This window comes from Cryptomeria japonica, chromosome 9 (assembly GCF_030272615.1).
Source record: "Cryptomeria japonica chromosome 9, Sugi_1.0, whole genome shotgun sequence".
NCBI classification, from domain to species: Eukaryota; Viridiplantae; Streptophyta; class Pinopsida; order Cupressales; family Cupressaceae; genus Cryptomeria; species Cryptomeria japonica.
Genome location: NC_081413.1, coordinates 8,112,652 through 8,133,211, shown reverse-complemented (window position 1 = coordinate 8,133,211; position 20,560 = coordinate 8,112,652). Strand labels below are relative to the sequence as shown.

Below are 20,560 nucleotides of genomic sequence, written 5' to 3'. Positions count from 1 at the left end.
AGGTGCTCGAGCTCCCCCCAATCGAGCCATATACTGCGAATATGGTACAACCTGCCGCACTACTGGAACTACTATGCTGTAAGCCATGAAATAATAGGCTACTTGACTCATCTGTTGGAGAACCTCCTACTGAAGAGCATCTTTCTCTACACTAATTGCTACAACCTGATGATCATGCTCTACCCTAAGCTCCACCAGCTAACAATCTTGCTCAGCTCTGAGCTCAGCTACTTGACGATTAAGCTCTACTCTAAGCTCAACTAGCTAACAATCCCTCTTTGATCTAAGCTCTACTAGTTGTGGGTCTCATCCGCCAACTGTGTCTATGCCACTATCAGCTATGACTGCAAACTTGCTAGGCATTCTCTCATCGACCATGCAGCGTCGGCCCCCTGATCCCTTGCAGGCTCTCCGCCTCCATCTCTACCTCCATCGCCTCCTCCATCTCCGCCTCCATCACCTCCTCCATCTCCGCCTCCAGCTCCCCCCCACTCCTCTCTCCTCTGCCGAACATGTCTCGAAGCTACTCTCTCCTTCTCTCAACCACCGGGATCCATCTTCTCCTCTTTGTTGCTGCCTACCACCAGCTAGTATCCTACTGCTGCTAGCACCAGGATCACCAACTGTCCACCTCGGAGCCTTGACTCTCTATCCCTGCCTCTGTCCATGTCCATGTCCTTGTGTGAGGGCATCATCCTCTACCTCCTCTATGCGAGGTTCTTGGTCAGCTGGATCCATAAATTTTGGGAATGGATGTTGCTGAAACCAATCCCTATGCTCGGGCAATACCCCTACATCTACAATATCATCCAAGTAATCCCACTTGAGTTGTTGTAACCCGGTCAACTCCTACATGCCCAAGGCATATGATAGCCTCACTCCCCATCTTCACCTCTCCTCATCTACATAACACGCGTATGTAGTAAACTCCTGTAAGATCCTCTAAGTTCTACCATACTGCTTCATCACTCGAGTAACAACAAAATTCTCAACTACTGGCGTTGATCTACCAATAAGAGGTGAGGTCATGAATAGGTCTCTGCGCACAGCTCGCCAATCATCCCACGACTCCAGACCCCTATAAGGTCTCCATGTGACAACTATAAGATCATCCAACTGCCATCTCCAATAATTGGTCTTGCCTAGATGGGGCTACGTGACATATCCAACATATCTATAAACTATGGGCTTTTGTGGATCTTTGGCCTCATCGACAATTGGCTTGCGTATTGGGAGATGCTCCCATGCCCACACTTGTAAAATCAATACGCCGATAGCCATACTCTTCCCCTCCTAGTAGACGATCTCATGCATCTCATGATACATGTGTGTCAGTATACATGAACCCCATCCTAATCTCTGGGGGTTCTCAATGAGTCTCTTCAACATCCTACCCCATCCATATAAAAAACCCTGTTGTCCCCGGTCTGGCATAAGAAAATAGTTGATGAAACCTACCAAGATGCAATCCAGTGGAAATTCCTCACTATATCTGGTCATCATCTCATGCCAACTAATCGACCATGTTATAATGTCTACATCATGAAATACCTACCTCAGGGCTAGAAGGCTAGGATGTTGTACTGAATCATAATCTACCTTATCCCCAACAAAAGGGATACAGAGAATCTTGTATACATCCTCAGGAGTGATGGTCATCTCCCCAACTGGAAAATGAAATGTATTATAATTTGAATGGAACCTCTCCACTAATGTAGTGAGCATACCATGATTCACACGGATATCAAGCAACCCAAGAAGATGAGTCAATCTGCACACATCAATATGGGCGTGGTCTATATCTGATAACTGATGGACTAATGTTATAGTCGGTGGCTAAACACATCTAAATAATATATGGGGCAATCAAACCTACAAAAATCAAATAAAATATCATGAGGAAACATTCCAAATTATCCTATAAAGGAAGCAAAACAACATGCAAATCCAACACCATCAACTGCAAAATCAAAATTTCAAGTTTACACCTTCAAAATTCTCACTATTTTCCAAACAATAAAACATCATAGAGACAACAACACATACGAGTTAGGAATTGGTCTCATATGACAAAACAGTCTGATACGACATAGGACTAGCCCTATAACGAAAAAAGGGGCTCTTTTAAAGGTTCTTGTATGACAGAAGGGTAGGTCTAGAATAACAAAACTAATGACCTTAAATGATAAAAGAAAATTGATCAGTTTTTTCGTACAAGACAAGATCTTGTCTCGCACGACAAAACGAGATTGTCTGACTTAAACATGCCAAAAACATGAAAAACTCAACAAAAAAATTCAATTTTGAAATGATTAATAGGCATAAGATTGATTTCTTACCATTGGTTCATAGTTTCGAGGTCGATTATATCATCTTTGGTGCTTGAATTGATGCTCATGTGTAGGAACCGCCATTTTTCTTCACAGAAGGCTTTTTGAATTTTCAAACTTGGAGAGTTAAAAAGAATTGAAAATGACACTTTTATCCCTTATATAGCCAAAACCCTAATTTTTCAACTTGCTCCGATGGACATGAAAATTGTACCCTTAGCTAATTTGCCCATCTTGATTCCATTTTCAGGATCAAAATTGAAATCTAATGCCAATTCTCCCATCGAAATTTCATGACGTTGACCACTTAGCAAGTTTATCCTCAAGTCAATTTTTTGAATCAATTTATGCTCAGTTTCTCATTAATCAACGCTAAATCTCAATTGAATTTTCACATTAACTCTGATTTTAATCTTCAACATTATTCTTCGCGCTCAAATAACTTATCATCGCTACAAAAAAAAATATTGCCTACAATCACTACCCAACCCTCACTATCTTTCGATTTCGCTCTTGAGGGGGCATACTCATGACCTCAAAGTCGATAATTTATTTCAAAAATATTTGTTACAAGTCAAGCAGGTAAGCTTCATCAAAACAATCGCTAGGGGCATATCAATTTTATTGCTTCACATCAAGCTGACATTGTCTTTGTCTTAATCAGTTTCATCACTTTTCATCAAGCTAATTATTCATTTTAACTCAATCAAGCTGAATAATTTATCTTCGCTCATTGTATCTTGATCAATCAAGTTCAAGATCAGTTTTCTCTTCACTCACCGAGTCTAGTTCAATCAAGTTCTAGATCAGTAAGATCCGCTTCTTGATCAATCAAGTTCAAGTTAGGTATCTTTGCTCTTCATCGATCCTAGTTCAATCAAGTTTGGGATCGGTTTTTCTTTAATCAACTCTGTTCAGTTTCATCGCTTCAAAACAAGTTGAATACCTCGCTCTTCATCTAGTTCATGATCAATCAAGTTCAGAACTGGTATCTCCTAGACATCAAATTTTCTTTGAACCAACGTGTTGATCGCACATTAATTCAAAGAGGGGCAAATGTAATACCCTGAAAATGGTCATCTAAACCATGAGCCCCTAATCTTGACAATGTCACCAAAGTCCTAACCAAAGACAATTAAATAAATCCTTAGCACACATTTAATTTCTTAAATCATCAATGTCACATGGCAAAATTAATCACTCAATATTAATTAGATATTTATTTAATTGATTAAATTATTCTAAGTAAATCATTTTAAACAATTATCTTATTTATTTTAATTAAATATCTTTTGCATATTTAATTAAATAAATCAATTTGCCATCAAATCAAGAAAGCAGAATTGGAAATTATGAGCGCAGATCTTCAAAAAAGGAATTAATTGACCAAAAAAGAATTAAAATTTGAGAAAATAAATCAATTGGAGATAATCTTAAAAATAAACAAAAATTTGATAAATAATCACAAAGAAAGCAATTAAAATAATTAAATATTAAAATTGAATGAAATAAAGAATAAATCTGTTTTTTCTTGATTTTATCTAATTTTAGTTCAATTTCCTTTAAAACTGAGAAAAGCATCCAATCACATCAATTCACCTGGATCATGCTTCCTCTTGGAAAATATTGACCACTCATCATCATTTGATCTCAGCCTTTGGTTTCTTTCTGAATTTTCTATAAATTCAGGCTCTCATCTCTCATTCAAGGATCCAAGAGAATATATTGTTAGTATGTTGTTTTTGTTCTAGGTTCATTGAGAATTTGCATTGAGATATTGCATATTAGTTATTTCATATTGCTTAAATCATTTAGCTTAAATATTCATATATTACTTAAATCATGTTAGATTAATCTTGTATATTTACCTTAAACCTTGCATCCATTTAGCTCATATTCATGCTCATATAAATTTAAAAATCCTTCATTTAGGTGTTGTCTAGTCATTGAATAGCTTAGCAATATGAGAGCAATCTAAACTCGCATCTACTAGAAGTCAATCAGTCTCTTTGTAATGGTTTATTATTCATTGATTATTGATTGACTAACCATGCATCTAATGACTTAATTGAAGTGTTGTGTATTCCAGATACAGATACAAGTCTAGTTTTCACACACACAAATGATATTCAAATAATTTTCATTTCTAATTTGCAAAATGATATTAGGGAAAAGATTCTTTTGTTTGAGTTTACTTCCTTTCCGCAGTTGTGCACAACACTCTACAATTATCAACTGGCTATGAGTCAAATGGAGCAATCCACTCCTGTGGCTCCAAGTGATAAGGGGGAGAGTGTTCAGCAATCATTTGAGAAGTTAAAACCAATAAAAGACTTCATCAATTTCAATGATACAATCAACAACAATAATGTTCATGCTACAACAAGTGTGCCTCTTATTTCTAAATTTTTCAAAAGAGAAAGACAATTTACTCCTTTAAATAGTATTATGTCTCAATTGTTACAAAGAAATGTTATCAAATTTCCTCCTATAAAACCACTTGATCCATCTAAGCTAGCATAGCCTTATTTTGATAACAATTATTTTTTTCAATTTCATCATTAGCCTGGTCATGATACTGAGAAATGTAAGATTCAAGATTTGATTGATAATAATACTATACTTGTGGCAGGTGTGAATGATAAGGGAAAAAAATCAGTAGCTCCTCCTAATCAAAATATTAAGATTTTTATTGATCCTTTTCCTTCTCATACATCTAAACTGATTGAGATTGAACATACCTCTTTCCCTCCTTCTGATCTTACTGCCACAAATCTGAATTTAGTGAACAAGATAGAGAAACAAGAGACGCCTAAGGATTTTTGTATTACATTTGACCCTAGTGAGACCATTAGGGCACTCGATGGCTCTTTATACATAGTTGCAAATGTTAAGGACATACCTTGTCATGGTGCTCTTATTCATCCGTCTTTCATGGTTAATATTATCACTGAGGAGTATATTTTCATTTTACAATTACATAAACCAGATTATGATGATACTAATGTGGTTGTGAAGTTATTTGAATTCTCTTATCCTACCATTGTTTCTATCACCCTTCCTATTGAAGTTCACCCTAAATCTATGGATGCCAACTTTTTTATCATTCCTTCTTCTTAGAAATTCCATGTGAAGTTGGGCTACCCTTGTCTATATTCCATGAAGGTTATTGCTTCTCCCATTCAAAAATGTTTAAAATTTCCCCACAATGAAGAAATCATAATTGTTAACCATAGCTTATTTTTACAATTTGAAAAGAATCCTAGGTGTTCCTTTTATTTTTTTTGGCCTAATTAATTTCAATCTCTTCCACAAAGGAGTGATTCTCTTTTCCAATCTTATCAAAAGTGGAAGAAAGATATGATCTTATCCTTAAGTCAACCTAGATCCCCAACAATTGAAATTCCTATGATTATTGAAGATGAAGTTCTTCTCCTAACAAATAGAACTAATCTTCCTCCTAAGGAAGATCCTCAGCCTATTCCTATGGATGTAACTATGCCTTCTCCGAAGAACAACAATATTCCTCCTAAGGTTAGACCCATACCTTCTCCTCATGATGGACCCGATCTCCTTTCTACACCTAATATTCCTCCATTATATGGCATAGTTCTACCTTCTTCCTCTTATAGAGAGAAGAGACTTGCCTCTCCTCTTGTCCAACATAAAAGACCTTAACCTAAACCTTCAATTATAAAAAAAGATAATATTCCTCCTTCAACAAATATTCCTCGTTCTTCCCATCCTTCAGCTAATACACGATGAAATCATTGTGCGAGAGACTGCCAATGAAGATGTCATGCTCGAGCTCATGTAGTTGTTACTCAAAACATTCAATCTCTGAAGACTCCAATTGTTGACATGATTCCATTTTCTCCTAAGCAAGATGTTGAACCTAAATACCCAAATCGTAAGTTTCAAAAAACATGTGATGGTTTTACTTCTATTCATGTGAAAGCTCCTCTTTATATAAATCTTGATGAATAAATAGGTGAAAATGTTATTCATGATGACAATACAACTCCTAATGCTTCTAATAGTGACTATGAATATGTTGATGTTGAGAAGCATTTATCAGCTGAATTTTCAAAAGCCTTAATCCTAGCTCCTAGAAACGAACAAAGTGACTTACCACATGAAAATAGTCTTTGTTTGGATCTTGTTATAGCTCCATCTATTTTTCTCAATGTCGCTTCTTTGGCATGTTTCCTACCTTCCCGAAATAGTTATCAGCAAGATTGAGAGGAGAATTTGCTAGATTAGCAACGTTATCACCATAGACCTTCTCTCTCTCTCCCCCTCTCTCTCTCTCTCTCTCTCTCTCTTCTCTTGCTCTTTTGTGATCATTCTTCTATGTGTATCCTTGTTCTTCTATTTTTCCCTTTATGTCCACTTGAGGATGATGTGAAGCATTGAGATCTCTTTGTTCTCTTTCATGTTGTTTCAAAAGACATCTTCTATTCCATTTTTTCCAAGGTAGTTTCCTTTCTTTGGGGAATGACAATTATTATATGCACATATACATATATGATATACATGAGTTATCATACAGCATACTGACCCCAAGGAAAGAGAAACTACCTCTTCTATTGTGTTTTGTGTTTATTATCCTTGGGTTTATTCCTCAACTTGGGGCTAAATCCTTGCGATAACATGCTCCCTCTCTTTTCTCTATCTTGGGTGTATCCTACCTTAAAGAAATCCCTCCCGATAAGGCATGTGCAATCTCTTTAATGTAGGGGTAGACACTCTGCTCACATTTTCCTTCTTCATACTCAAAGTTACTTAGTGAGCTTGGCTTTGCTTTGTAATTTTTGGTATCTTTGATTTTCATGACTCATAGTGAGGGGAACCTTGCTACTTGTAGTCATGGTTCTCTCTCTTGATCTTCTCTTTTACTTTGTCAATCAATGTCGTAAGATCCTAAGTCCATTGTGGGCATGGTGTATCTTGCCTCCTTGATGTGCTAGAAGTCTTTCAATCTTGTTTCCTTGTACTTTATCAATAGTATTGGCGTACACTTATAAGGGGCTGAATGTAGTGTCATAAAATTGTGACCCTAGCAATTTTTTACCACATTAGGGTCCTCATGCAAGTGAACTGAATTCCCAAGCCTGATAGGAGACAAGAGGCTTGTTGGGCCCTTGAAAACTGCATCCTTTTTTCCCTCCACATTGCATAAACTGCTACTTGTCTTGAAAAAAATGGTAGGACAAGGGCGTGGCACCCCTGTCCCTACCCTATTTCAGGGCAGGACCCTTCAAAATTTGCATTAGTCTTTGTGATTTGAGTGGGAAAACTCTCTCTATGTTGGCCTATGAAGAAAAATCATATCAATAAACCTAATTTATGAGTATAAAAGTTGTATATTACTTTCCATTTGCATAACAGTAAGTCTTCATAACTTTCAAGTTCAAGAATTCAAGTGTTCCTTTCAAGCATTGAGCATCTCAAGTCTCCCTTCAAGGCTAGGTGTTGCATTCAAGTCAAGGATTCAACCATTGAAGAGAGGATCCCTTTCAACATTCAATTTCACACAATAAATTCTACCTACATTCCTATTGCATCCTCTCTTGAGGTGATTTACATTTCAATCTTTCATTTACATTTACTTGCAAGCACTTTCTTTCATCATTTGATTAATTCCAAAACTGGGGTTTGACCTGAAGGCAAAACCCTAATCCCAACCCCTTTTCCTCTCTTGTCTGTGTGTAGGTTGCATGTGTGCATCTGTCCTCGCAGATTTAGACTCCATTTGCAGAGGTGAAAAACCCTTTTCATTTTGCGGATTTTTTGGATGACCGTATGGACTTTCAACATGGTCCCAAGGACTTTTTCTCAAATTCATAGGACAACTTCATCTTGACATATTATAGCCACATCTAGGTGCACAGATTCATCCTACACTTCTATCTTAAGTTATAATCAGTTCTTTGCTACTTTTACACTTAGTCTCAAAACACATAATTCAATCATTTTCTATTCTATAAGAGGGGTTAGCTTGTCATTCTCACACCATAACCAATTCATTTAGCATTTCATCTCTTTCCTAAGAGATTGGATCTAGTGAATTTCCCCCCCTCTTTTAAATGTAATGGTGATAAATTATTTGAAGAGAAATCCGCAGTGAAAATTTCATCTCTCCTTGGAGGAAAGAAAATATTTCCTCTTGATCTCTCCATCATTTACTTTTCCACCATTACAGATATATTAATTTTATTTCTAATTAAATAAGACTTTGATCCCATGTGGATAATACCACATCAAGAGAAAATAATTGTATTCTAATTCTCATAATAAGAATGATGAATATTATAAACATTATGCTCTTGTGAACACTAAAGAGTTTACAAATGAGTTCACTACTTTTGGTAGTGTATAAATTCCTCAACAACTAATGGATATGTATAGTTATTTATTTGCTGATAATCCATATGGATTAGAAACTTTGCAAGAGATCTAGATACCAAGAATAGATAATCTTTAATGATTAGTACATGTACTTGTGCTTTAAGTAAGCATCAAATATTTTGTAAAAAAGTTTGTAATATAAATTCATACTCAAGTATTTGGTCTATAGAAATATAATGCAAACTACCTACATTTATAATTAAAATAAAAATAAATAAGCAATTAATTGTACATTTCAAAATGTTAAACATGAAGAATTTAAGTTTATCCACATGATAAGAATCTTGGATTTGAATCTAGGGGTTCACTAGGTAAAATTATATGGTAACAACACACTATATAAGTGGGTTTCATAGTGGTGCTACATTTAAGGAACCTTTTTTGACCATATTCAATGTCTACACTATAGTGTAACTAGGAATTCAAAGAAAAAGATTTGATGAGTTCAAAGGAATATAGTTACTATGGTGAGTAAAATATTACTGTGTGTTGGTGTAAATTGTGTCTCATAATTACACTTTACTCAAGTTGACTTAGAATTATGCATTCATTATAGTTCTTGTATGAGACACTTAGGGAAGTGTGCATCTAGGGAACATGGTTGTACGAGAAATTACACCTTTTATGGTCTTATCTTTTTGTCACATTCCACCTTTGGTAGGTGATCCAGCTCTTGTGGAATATTTAATTATTTCTCGTACCTACCCTCACCTACCCTTGTTTCTCATTGAGTCATATGCCATGATTGTATGCACTCATAGCCTTGCCTTAATAAGCAATCTCGTTTACATTGTATGTAATCCAATCCAATTCAATCTAAGTGATCATAATTCATCTTATTGCATCATTGATCAAAATACAATTTGTTCTTGTCACAAAGTGGAAGGATAAGGAGTGAAAGCCTTAACATGAATGCTTGAATAAATTAGTTATTATTTAATTTTAAATTTTGAGAGTAAGTAAAAATATAAGTATATATGGAATTAAACAAAATGGAGGATCAAAAGGTTATTCCAAGATATTGATCCGATAAAAGGCCATGTAGACTAGAAGAAAGGATGGAAGGAACTCGAGATCAAGAGTTTGAACCTAGATGGGCCTATAGGGTTAATCACTAGAAAGGGAAAAGGAGTAAGACATATCAATCAAATATATAGAATATTATTTTTTTCTGAATTTATTTTGGTTTGTTGGATGAGGTTAATATATTTAAACTTGCGTATTTTATTTATGATTTTCTTTTGGTTTGTTGAATGTGGTAATATATTTAAACTTACATGTTTTATTTATGGATATTTTTACTTTTAGTTTTGATAAGGGCATGTCCCCATACAACTAGGAATATGTAAGGATGAACCACTCAACTTTGGATCAAGTGAGTATGAACATCATGAAAGTGGAATAATGGTATATGATATGTATATTTTAGAATACAACATTTGATGAGGAAAGAAAGAGGTTATTTTTATATCAGTATCTATGATACAATAACGAGATTAAATATCACAAGATCTATTTATGGCATTTGAAAGGAAATTTAAAATGAATAACCTTCACAAATAAAATTAATTTATAGCCAACCCATTGATTGTCAAATTTAGGCCCTATTATTATGACTACCAAATTTAGACCTTAAAAAATATAATAAAATAGGTTTTTTATTTCAATGGATATGAGTAGATATTTTCTTTCTATTGGGTTATATTTCATTTTTTATTATATAGAGTATTATACAATGCTACAGTAATTATTTGATATAGTAGTCAAATTGGTCAATTAATAATTTTCTTTTATCTCATTGCTAGGTAACCTTATTAAAATCATTATAGACCATGGTTCACAACTTCCATAGGCTATATGATCCTCTACAAATACATTAAATATGTAAGAGTATCATAGACACCTAAAGTTGATCATTACCATTTGATCAAATTTATCTCTTTATTCCTATATCCTTTTAGGTGAATTAATTTATTTACTTTACCTATACCATTTATATCTTTACTTAGTAATTTATTTAATTAAATAAAAAATTCATGTTTATTTAATTAACACCCCATCTCCCTTTTCCTCTAATTTTGAGTTAAAATTAATTCAAAAATCCTATTTTCCCTCATCAACTTGCATGCTTCAAAATTTCCCACTTGCCTTCCTAACCTTAATCTCCTCCTAACTCACTCCACTAAGAAAGTGCACACACTTAATCTTTGATTAAGTGAAGTCAATTCATCCCATCACATCAAGCACATGGGCTTCTTACACAGTCACATGGTCTTGTCCCTTAAGGTATCCAAAATAAATTTTTAATATATTTAATTCCTCTCCATCATCCTCAACCTCATTATCATCCAAAATCCTATATATCCCAAACTTAGCCGTTACTCAACTGTCTCAATCCTTTTGCATTTTAGCACCATTATGTTGTCAAAATCTTGAGTGAGTGCACATCCAATCAACCATCATGGGAAAATCTACTTGGAAGGGGTTTGATATAGTTTTATTTTGTTAAATTAAATAATTTTTTGACCTCTTTTTTCCTTATCTTGAGTGCTTTCTTGATTTTTGTGTTTGGATTGGGTTTATTGCTAAATCATTCACATATTGAGCAAAAATTTCATCACACACGGGTATTATATCAGAAATGGATTTGAGAATATTGTGAAATTGTAGTATCACAAGATTAATGTGCACTTATAGTAGGTAAGTTGAGCAATTTTTGTATTTAGTATTGGGTTGTGGGTTTAATATGTTTGCATTAGGTTTTCTATTTGATATTGAGATACAAGTAGCTACTAACATCAGTATATTTGCCTGTTTATTATATTTCATCTTATTAACCTTAACCATTTTAAAAATATCTACAATGCCCATGATTTCTTTATATATCTTATTTGAATCTTCATATAAAGAAAATGGGCGTTATAGATGGATTTTTAAAATACTTAAGGTTAATGAGATGAAATATAATAAGTCCAATGTATTGATAGTAGTAGCTGCTAGTATCTCAGTGTCAAACACAAAACTTAATACCTTATCTAAAGTTTATATTAAAATACATACATGGAGATGGGGAGCCAAAAAAGTGGGGAAAATTGGGTTTTATGGATTAACACAATTTTGTCACTAAAAGCATAACCAATCCATAATATACGAGAATTATGTGTTTAGGATTTTATTATTCCAATCAAGTTCTAATACATGTACAAACTTTATATTTTAAACTAATCAAAATCTCACTCTTAGGCTTTGCATAAGTTTTAGGCCTAAGGGTTAGATTTGCATTATGGGCACCCAAATCTAGTTTTACACAAACCATACCTTCTTCTTAGGTTGATATCTTTAGAATAAAATTTCATGAAATCTCATCATAATGTCAACATATTTCTTAATGTTACTAGATTTCCACGATCCATGTTATATTTCTTACTTTTTAATCATATGATTTTTTATAAAGTTTGAATATTGTAAGCTAATACTATTTATTTATTTGTACTGATGTACTCATATGCCTCAAATACATATGTATTTATCTTTTCATTGATACTGATTCATTTTTTTCTTTATATATTGGTTTTATTATTTATTTTCACTTTCTTACTATAGAGAAATAAGTTGTATACATTTACACTACAAGAGGTGTGTGTTGTATTGTAGGAAGTGTGGCTTCTAGCTGACAAAGAATCGGCATTCCCTTTATTTGGTCTGTGATGGCTGATCTCGCCCTGCACGCTCTCTGAAATGAAATCGCGGAAAGAGTTGGTGCTGAACTCGTAATTACCAACTCATCTCTGCAATTTCTAGGCCTCTCTCTGTCCACGTTGAAAATGGGTTGGACAGTAGAAACTAGGCGGGAGATTATGATTGTGACTCTTGGTTGAGCGATAGAAATACTTTTGAAAACAATTAAAACTTAACTGTGACAAGTTAAAACTTAATCTGACAGTGATAGCGATGACTGACGGGACAAAACGGGGAAACGGGAAACGGAAACAAGACTTTGACCATGTAGAAAGTCCCAGCTTAGAGTGTGCTGGTTAAGCGCAGCCAAACATCATTTTTTCTAGGTAGCGTATGAGTGAAGAGTTCGCTCTGGCTTCTCATGCCTCCACACTTCTTTAAGACCTCATTCTTATCATCATTAGCAAATGTTGCTTACATCTCATCCATAGGTGCATGTCATATTCACAAGTACTCAGGAACAAAGACTGCTTTGATACCAAATGAGAGCAAGAAAAGCAGAAACCAAATTTGATAGATTGATTCATTCATGCAACTTTATATTAAAGCCTTTTGTAATGTTCTTGGATATTCTGGAAATCTATCTGTTTTATGCTTTTATCTCTTATAAGTAATCAATCTATCTTATTATTAATATATATTCAGGCTATAGGTCTTTTATGAAAAAAAAAAAAAAAAAACACTTTATTTTCTCATGCAAAACTTGTTAAAAAATTAACTACCAAAACAGAGTAATTTATTATTTATCAATCTAAATTATAAAAAATATCTAGATTAATGTAAAACATCAATCTCTATTCTCAATGATTGGACTCCACCTTGTTTGGACATTGTTTTTATTAATCATTAGGTTATACAAAAACCCTGATTCCTCTTACTCAGCTATGAATCCCTTTAACTTTGATCTCCTTCTATGAAAATCGACTTAATCTTTTCTAGTGATGGCTTCAAAATTTGTGACTCATTCCTTTTAGAATATTTGATCCCATCCTTCGAGGGTCACCTTGATCTTTTTTTTGAGATGGCTTCTACATTGACAAAAAGTTTGACTTCATTGCCTTTGAAAGTACTTTTCCCTTTTACTCTGAACAACTTTCCTTCTACAAACTAGGGATTTCTTCATGCTTCATTTACACATGACTTCACTTGTTGGGTTTTCCTTTAGTTAGTGTAGCAAATTCCTATGAGTGTCTTTATGTATGCACCTACTCCATAGACCGTGTTAGAAAATTAGGATCTATCAATCATTTTTTATAGCATTGAATGTAGTATAAATTGATAATAATGTGTGTACAAATAGGTAGAGTGATTGGTTTGAATCAGAAGTAAATCTCAACACTTAATAATTAGTGGCAATTAAGCTCCATCAAAGTGAAGAAGAAGTGGTGACATGTGTTTTGGATGAGTTTGACCAACTCTTCAAGTTGTCACATAGCCTAGATAAGTTGATTGAAAGCCATGTGTAGAAATATATGGGAATAATTACTCATTAAATAATAAATAAAATATATTCTACACTAACAATATGCATGATGCAAAAGGTGGCTTTTTTTCACTATTGATAATCTTCACATATCTCCTTCTACTTAGCCTTTTCAATGGCCATTTTCTGCAAACTAGCACCTGGCATAATAATCTACATTCTTTTTGAGATGTTGGAAGATTCTTTGACTAAAAATCATTTTGATGAAAATTTTGACTCTTAAATTGGCGAGGCCTTTGATTTCCATTAGATGGCAGTGACTATTGGACTACTAAAAATTAGTCTCCTTTCCTAGACTCGGTTGTGTATTCTTTGTTTAGAATGGCTTGTCTTTCTATCCTTACAATATTCCATGATTCCACAACTTGGTGGTAGCTTCTACATGTAGCAAATATTTTTAAGATTTTAATTTTTGGGGAGTTTTTATTACAATTTCTACACGTATTTGTGGTGCTTTCCACATCTAGCAACCCTTCACATTCAAAATAGGTGATTTCTTTGTCTCACAACTTCCTTGTTTCAATTTGTCTCTTTCTTACATGCAAATTACTCTTCTACAATTTTTTTTCCAACAAATGTTATAAAAATTTTCAACTGGTATGTTCAACCTTTAAAACTATTCAAACTTCCTTTTTCAACAATTCCCTATTATTATAAATTAACAGCTTTAAAAAAAAATTGCAATTTCCTTCATTTACTATAGTGGCTATATTGTAAAATATATCCTTTGGATGCTACTTTTTTTTTAACTTCACAACAATTACAACCTTAATTAACTAAGAAACTTTGTTCTATCTTATGAGTGTCAATTGTCACCTCCACTTTTTTTTCCACTAAAAAATGGTAAATTCCCAAATGTTGGGGTCATCCCTAAACCCAAATCAAAGCCTCGAGGGTTCAATCATGATAACCGTACCTACATATCCTCTCATGGAAAATTAGAGGTTTTGTAGTTTGCACTCAAATGTTATAGGGAGTTCTTAAATGTTTGCTATTAAGTCATTAAATTTATCAACTTAGTATCCATTACAATAAATAGATAACCACCTATCTTCATGTGTTGGTTCCATACCCATCATTAGTTTAAAAACATACACCTATGCATATGGGTCATATCATGGATCAAACACATATTGCTTGTCTCAAATGTATGTCATAGATGCACAAAGGAATAGCTCATACACATCCCAAGTACACATGCTAACTAGCTCCAACATACAACACATACATAGTGAGCAACTCCAACATGCATAAAATAATCATAGTTACTAGCTCATACATGCATTACAAAGATAATAGTCACCAACTCACACAAAAGCATCACAAGGATAATAATGACTAGCTCATGCATGCATCACAATGATAGTATTGACTAGATCATATATACAATGGCTAACTAACATATGCCCATAATGTAATCTAGATACAAAAAGAAATGTCAGTGCATTACATACTACATCGTGGGTCCCATTGCTTTCCTTAGTCTTCTACACTATTATATAATTCGAAAGACAATTTGGTGTATCTCATACTATAGTGGAGATCCACCTTCAATGCAACAGGCTCAAGTATACCATTAGACAATTGGGAAGAGGTTTCAATGCATCCCATACTATTGCATGGGTCCATCATCTATCACAATGATTTCCATGGGTATTGAACCAACTTAACCCAATGTCCATTCTAACTTCAATCACCTATAGGTCATTGCTAACCCATAATGTGAGTATTTTTTAATGCCCTCATGTTATGTATTATATGGTACGAAAAGGCAGTCTGACCACTTTTCATCTCCCATCTTCTTACACTTTTTCATTAGTTGAAAGAGATGGTACACTTGAATTTTTTATTTAAATATTGTACCTTAATCTTTAACACCCTCTCCCTGTAACCAATATTAGATTTTCATTACCAAAATTGGAAATGTTCATCCTACATAGTTGTAAGAAAGAAAAGTCAACATGTAAAAATCCCATCTAGTGTTAGGAACCTAATTCAATGATCCAAAGATGAATTTGATGATGATTTAATAGAAAAAATATCCTTTCTCTAAATTATATATATACTTATTTCTTTTCTCTTGGTATACTCTTAAGTTGATGATGATTCTTTGGTATATTTAGGGACCCCTATAATATTATTCTAAAGAAGATGTTTGAGGTGTTAAATATGATTCTAGATATATTTGTGCTTATCATTCCCAAGTTTCTTAAAATGGAAACACTTAATTTTTTCTTCCTTTGGTTTCCTTTGACCATATAAGTTTCTATTTTGGTTGTAAGATTATTCATTCTACCCTTGCTCCACTCATCCTTTTTAAAAAAATTCTCTATTATTTGAAACTTTTTATTTCTCGCACCCAACAATAAGTGCTTGCAATTTTCAATAACCAATGTGGGTATCTTAATTAACTTATCCTTCTCTCAATTTGAGTTGAAAATTAGTTTATCTAGATAATGCAACTTCTAAACATTCCCAAGAGCCTTTTTGATGAAGTACAAGACAAACACAAACATAATATAGTTAGGACCTAATTTTGAGAGTATAGAAAGAGTGAACTAATCCCCCCCTTTTCTCTATTCCATATCCTTTTAATTGTAATCTTGGATATTTAAAGATGATGAAGGAATCCTCTATGGTGTCAAATGAACTAGAGATTGAACCTATGATCTTATTCTCTAACTCATAATATTTTATTTCACTCTTTCTCAAAGAATTTCTTTATTGCGCAATATGTACTGCATTGGGTGTAACCAAGGATTCTACATAAAAAAGGAGTTTAGGAGACACAATAAGATACATGAATCTAATGGATTAATCACATTTGTTAAACCACTCTTCTTTAGCTTCCTCACTAGTAGATTCTTTCTCCATGCTTGTTGTTACCATATACAACACTTTATTCTTTAGCACAAGTTGTACTTTGACTTTCCAATCATGATAGTTAAATGGTATTAATTATGCGATGAATTGATTTGGATGGATGGTCGAAATTAAAGATTCAAAAATAAAAGAAGGTAAGAAAAGTAGAAAGTGTTCAAGAAATATATGATGCGTCAAATTATTCAATATTAGATCCCACCAAATATTAAAGATTAACTATACAAAAATTTAACCTCACTTTAAGATTGTATACATGTACATAAACCAACAAATTTGTAACTTGTTTGCCTTCATCAAAAGATCCACAACATTTACTTTATTTGGAGGCCCCTTGAAACATTACAAGCTGGTAGTTTTGTCTTTTGCTTAAACTTGTAGATTTTAATTTAATTATTTTAAAAAATATATTAGAAATATATCAAACAATTATACAAGTTGATTCTACTTAATTATGACGATAAGATAGCTCTCATACTAATTTGTCAATGTCATTACTATAATAATAATGAATTAGAGATTGTCTTATTATTCAAAACTCTACCATATAATTTTAATATTTTCTTAATTAACTTAGTTCGTCATGGATAATTGTAACTAGATTAGGTTAGACACAATTTGAGCTCTAACAAATTGTAAGATCAAATAGAGTTGACTAAGTAAAATGAACATATATAAGATTCTATACTAGATCTAGAACTATAAGTTGCCTGAAAGTGGTTTCATGTTTCTTGCACACTATAAGAACATCTGTTGGAGCATACATCAATCAGAATTCTCAATTATAAATACGATATCTCAAAAATGAATTATAAAATGAATTTTAGAGTAGTACAATTTATCGCATTGAAGGAATTGTTCGAGTATACTTCAATCAGAATTGATAAAACGTATGGATGAATTGAATAATTGGAGACATTGCCCGTCCACAGTATTACATTTCTTACAGAACTGGGGAAAAGGGTCGTTACTTATACTATCCCACCAAACCAACCATAAGGACATCCACAAAGTAGTGTATCAGAAGGAAGACTGATACTTTTTGTGGCAGTAGATGAGCGTCTGCCTACATTAGACTTCTCAATGTCTAGAAGAATGCAAGACATCAAATTACCAATAAAGGCTGTTTGGTTCCGATGTGAAACCCTCCCCCTACACTCCTCCCTTTTCTCCTCACTTTCCTTTTTCTTCTCTTGCTCTTCCCTTACACCTCCATATTCCTCCAGTACTTTAGTATTTTTTCTTGCAATCTCTTCCAACACTTGGATCTCATTCTTAAGATCACTCATTTTTGCATTCAATTCTGTAATTTTGCCATCTTTTGTGTGAAGTAATGACTGTTTAATCGATATGTCCTTTTGTAAGAGTTGGTTTTCTTGGTCAAGTTGAAGGGCTTCTTGTTTCACTGTTCTATTCTCGATAACGAGATCTTCCTTAATTTTATCACTGTTTTCTGATAGAGATGTGAGTAATTGCCTCTCCCATGTTGCCGAATCGAGCATATCATCAGTGGAAACCCGTCTATAATCTTTCATCAGTGGAAACCTGTTTTGAAGCTCATGGACTTGTTTCAATAAACCATTTTCTTGAATCAAAGGCACCTCCCTGCTTGCTGGCATAGATCTAAGTGACTTCCTCTCATTTTCAGTAGTCAGTTCTTCCAATTTCAATTTCAGAGATTCATTTTCTGTAGTCAGTTCTTCATTTGTCTTGCTCAATTTGTTTTGTTCATGGGTGATCAATTGCACTTGAGTTTGCAAGGCTTCCACTGTCTTTGCATTGCTCTCTGAGAGAGACATTAGGCTACATGTTTCATCTTCCATAGAGCTTAGTATATCATTATAATCTCCCAGCTGTGCCTTCAAAAACTCACATTCAATGCACAATTCTACATATTCCTGGCTCAAAATTCTCGCTTCATTAGTCATCAAATCAAGGTTATTTTGCAGCCCTGCAACAGAGCTTTCAAAATTTGCCTTACAAGATTCCCACAAGCGGGTATCTTCTCTCATCTGCGCATGCAACTCCTTATTCCTATCGTTGCATTCTCTCAATTTGTTTTCCAACTCATCCTTTTCATCTGTTAAATGGGCCCACAGAAGTTTATATTCCTCGCTCAATATCCATTCCTCAGACTGCAGATCTGCAACTTTGTTTTCCAAATCAGCCTTACTACTAACCCATAACCACTCGTTTTCTTCAATTTTTCTATTTAAATCCCCAATCCTATCATTGCATTCTTTCAACTTATTTTCTAACTGATTATTCTCTTCTCTTAGCACATTACATACTTCTTGGTCTTTTTCTCTCAAAATATTTGTTTCATCAAGCTCATTTTGTAGCCGTATAAAAGCCTTTTCCAGCTCATATTTTTTATGTTCTGATTGAGAGCACCAGTCCTCATGTTTATGGCTTAACATTGTCGCTTCATTAAGCTCATTTTGCAGTTTTGCAATTGTAACTTGAAATTCTCCCTTACAAGTAGCCAATTTTTCCTTTAATTGTTTAGTTTCATTAATGGATTGATTAAAATTATTTTGCAGCCCTGCAATAGAGTCTTCAAATTTCGCCTTACGAGCCTCCCACAAGCGGCAATATTCTCTCATCTGTGCATGCAATTCCTTATTCCTATCGTTGCATTCTCTCAGTTTGTCTTCCAGCTCATATTTTTCATCTCTTAAATGGGCCCACAGAGCTCTATATTCCTGGATCAATGTCTCTTTCTCATACTGCGCATCTGCAAGTCTGCTTTCCAAACCCTCCTTATTACAAACCCACAATAGCTCCTCTTCTTTAATTTTTGTATTTAATTTTGCAATCCTGTCATTGCATTGTTTCAACTTATGTCCTAACCGATTGTTTTCTTCCCTTAGCACATTACACTGCTTTTGGTCTTTTACTCTCAAAATCTTTGTTTCATCGACTTCATTTTGTAGTCGTCTAAGAGTCTTTTCCAACTCGTTTTTTTCTTGTCCTGATTGAGACCACAAATCTTCATACTTTTGGCTTAGCATTCTCGCTTCATTGAGATCATTTTGCAGTTTTGCAATTGTAACTTCAAATTCTCCCTTGGAAGCGTCCCACATGTGCCTATCTTCAGCGAATTTTTCCTTTAATTGTTGAGTTTCATTAATGGATTGATTTAAATTATATTCTAGCTCAGCTTTTTCTCTACTTATTTCATTGCATAAGACTTGATTATGGTGGGCTAGAATCTTTGTTTCATTAAGCTTGTTCTGCATCTTTACAATCGTACCTTCTAAATTCACCTTACAAGTATCCCAAAGGTAACCTTTTTCAGTCATTTTTTCATGTAATTCCTCATTCCTATTATTCAACTCTCTCAACTCCTCTTCCAATTTTTTTTTTTCATGCCTTAATTGAATGCATGCTTCTTCATCTTTCAGGCTCAACACTTTTGTTTCATTGAGCTCATTTTGCAGCCCTGTAACAGTGGCTTCCTACTCTGTCTTAGAAGATTCCCACAAGCACCCAGCTTCAGACAATTTTGCTTTCAATTCTTCAGTCTCATCACTGTATTCTCTTACCTTACTTTCCAATTGATTATTTTCTTTCAGTAATTCAGAGCGCAATTCTTCATGTTTGTTAATCAAAATTCTTGCTTCATTAAGATCACCATCGAGCTGTAAAACTCTTTCTTGCAAACCAATTTTTTCTTGTCTCAGCTTACTGCACAGTTGTTCATGTCCTTGGCTGA

General features: G+C 33.9%; 1 protein-coding gene across 1 annotated transcript; it reads right to left on the bottom strand.

The window, feature by feature from the left end:
* Positions 1-17,813: 17,813 nt before the first annotated feature.
* LOC131858111 (uncharacterized) lies at positions 17,814-20,147 on the bottom strand. Its single transcript, XM_059211107.1, has one exon. It carries the CDS (start codon positions 20,145-20,147, stop codon positions 17,814-17,816), a length of 2,334 nt encoding a protein of 777 aa, XP_059067090.1.
* Between the last annotated feature and the right edge of the window lie 413 nt (positions 20,148-20,560).

Excerpts from the sequence above, each read along its gene's own strand:
- LOC131858111 (XM_059211107.1), bottom strand. The coding sequence starts at position 20,147 with ATGACTGAAAAAGGTTACCTTTGGGATACTTGTAAGGTGAATTTAGAA.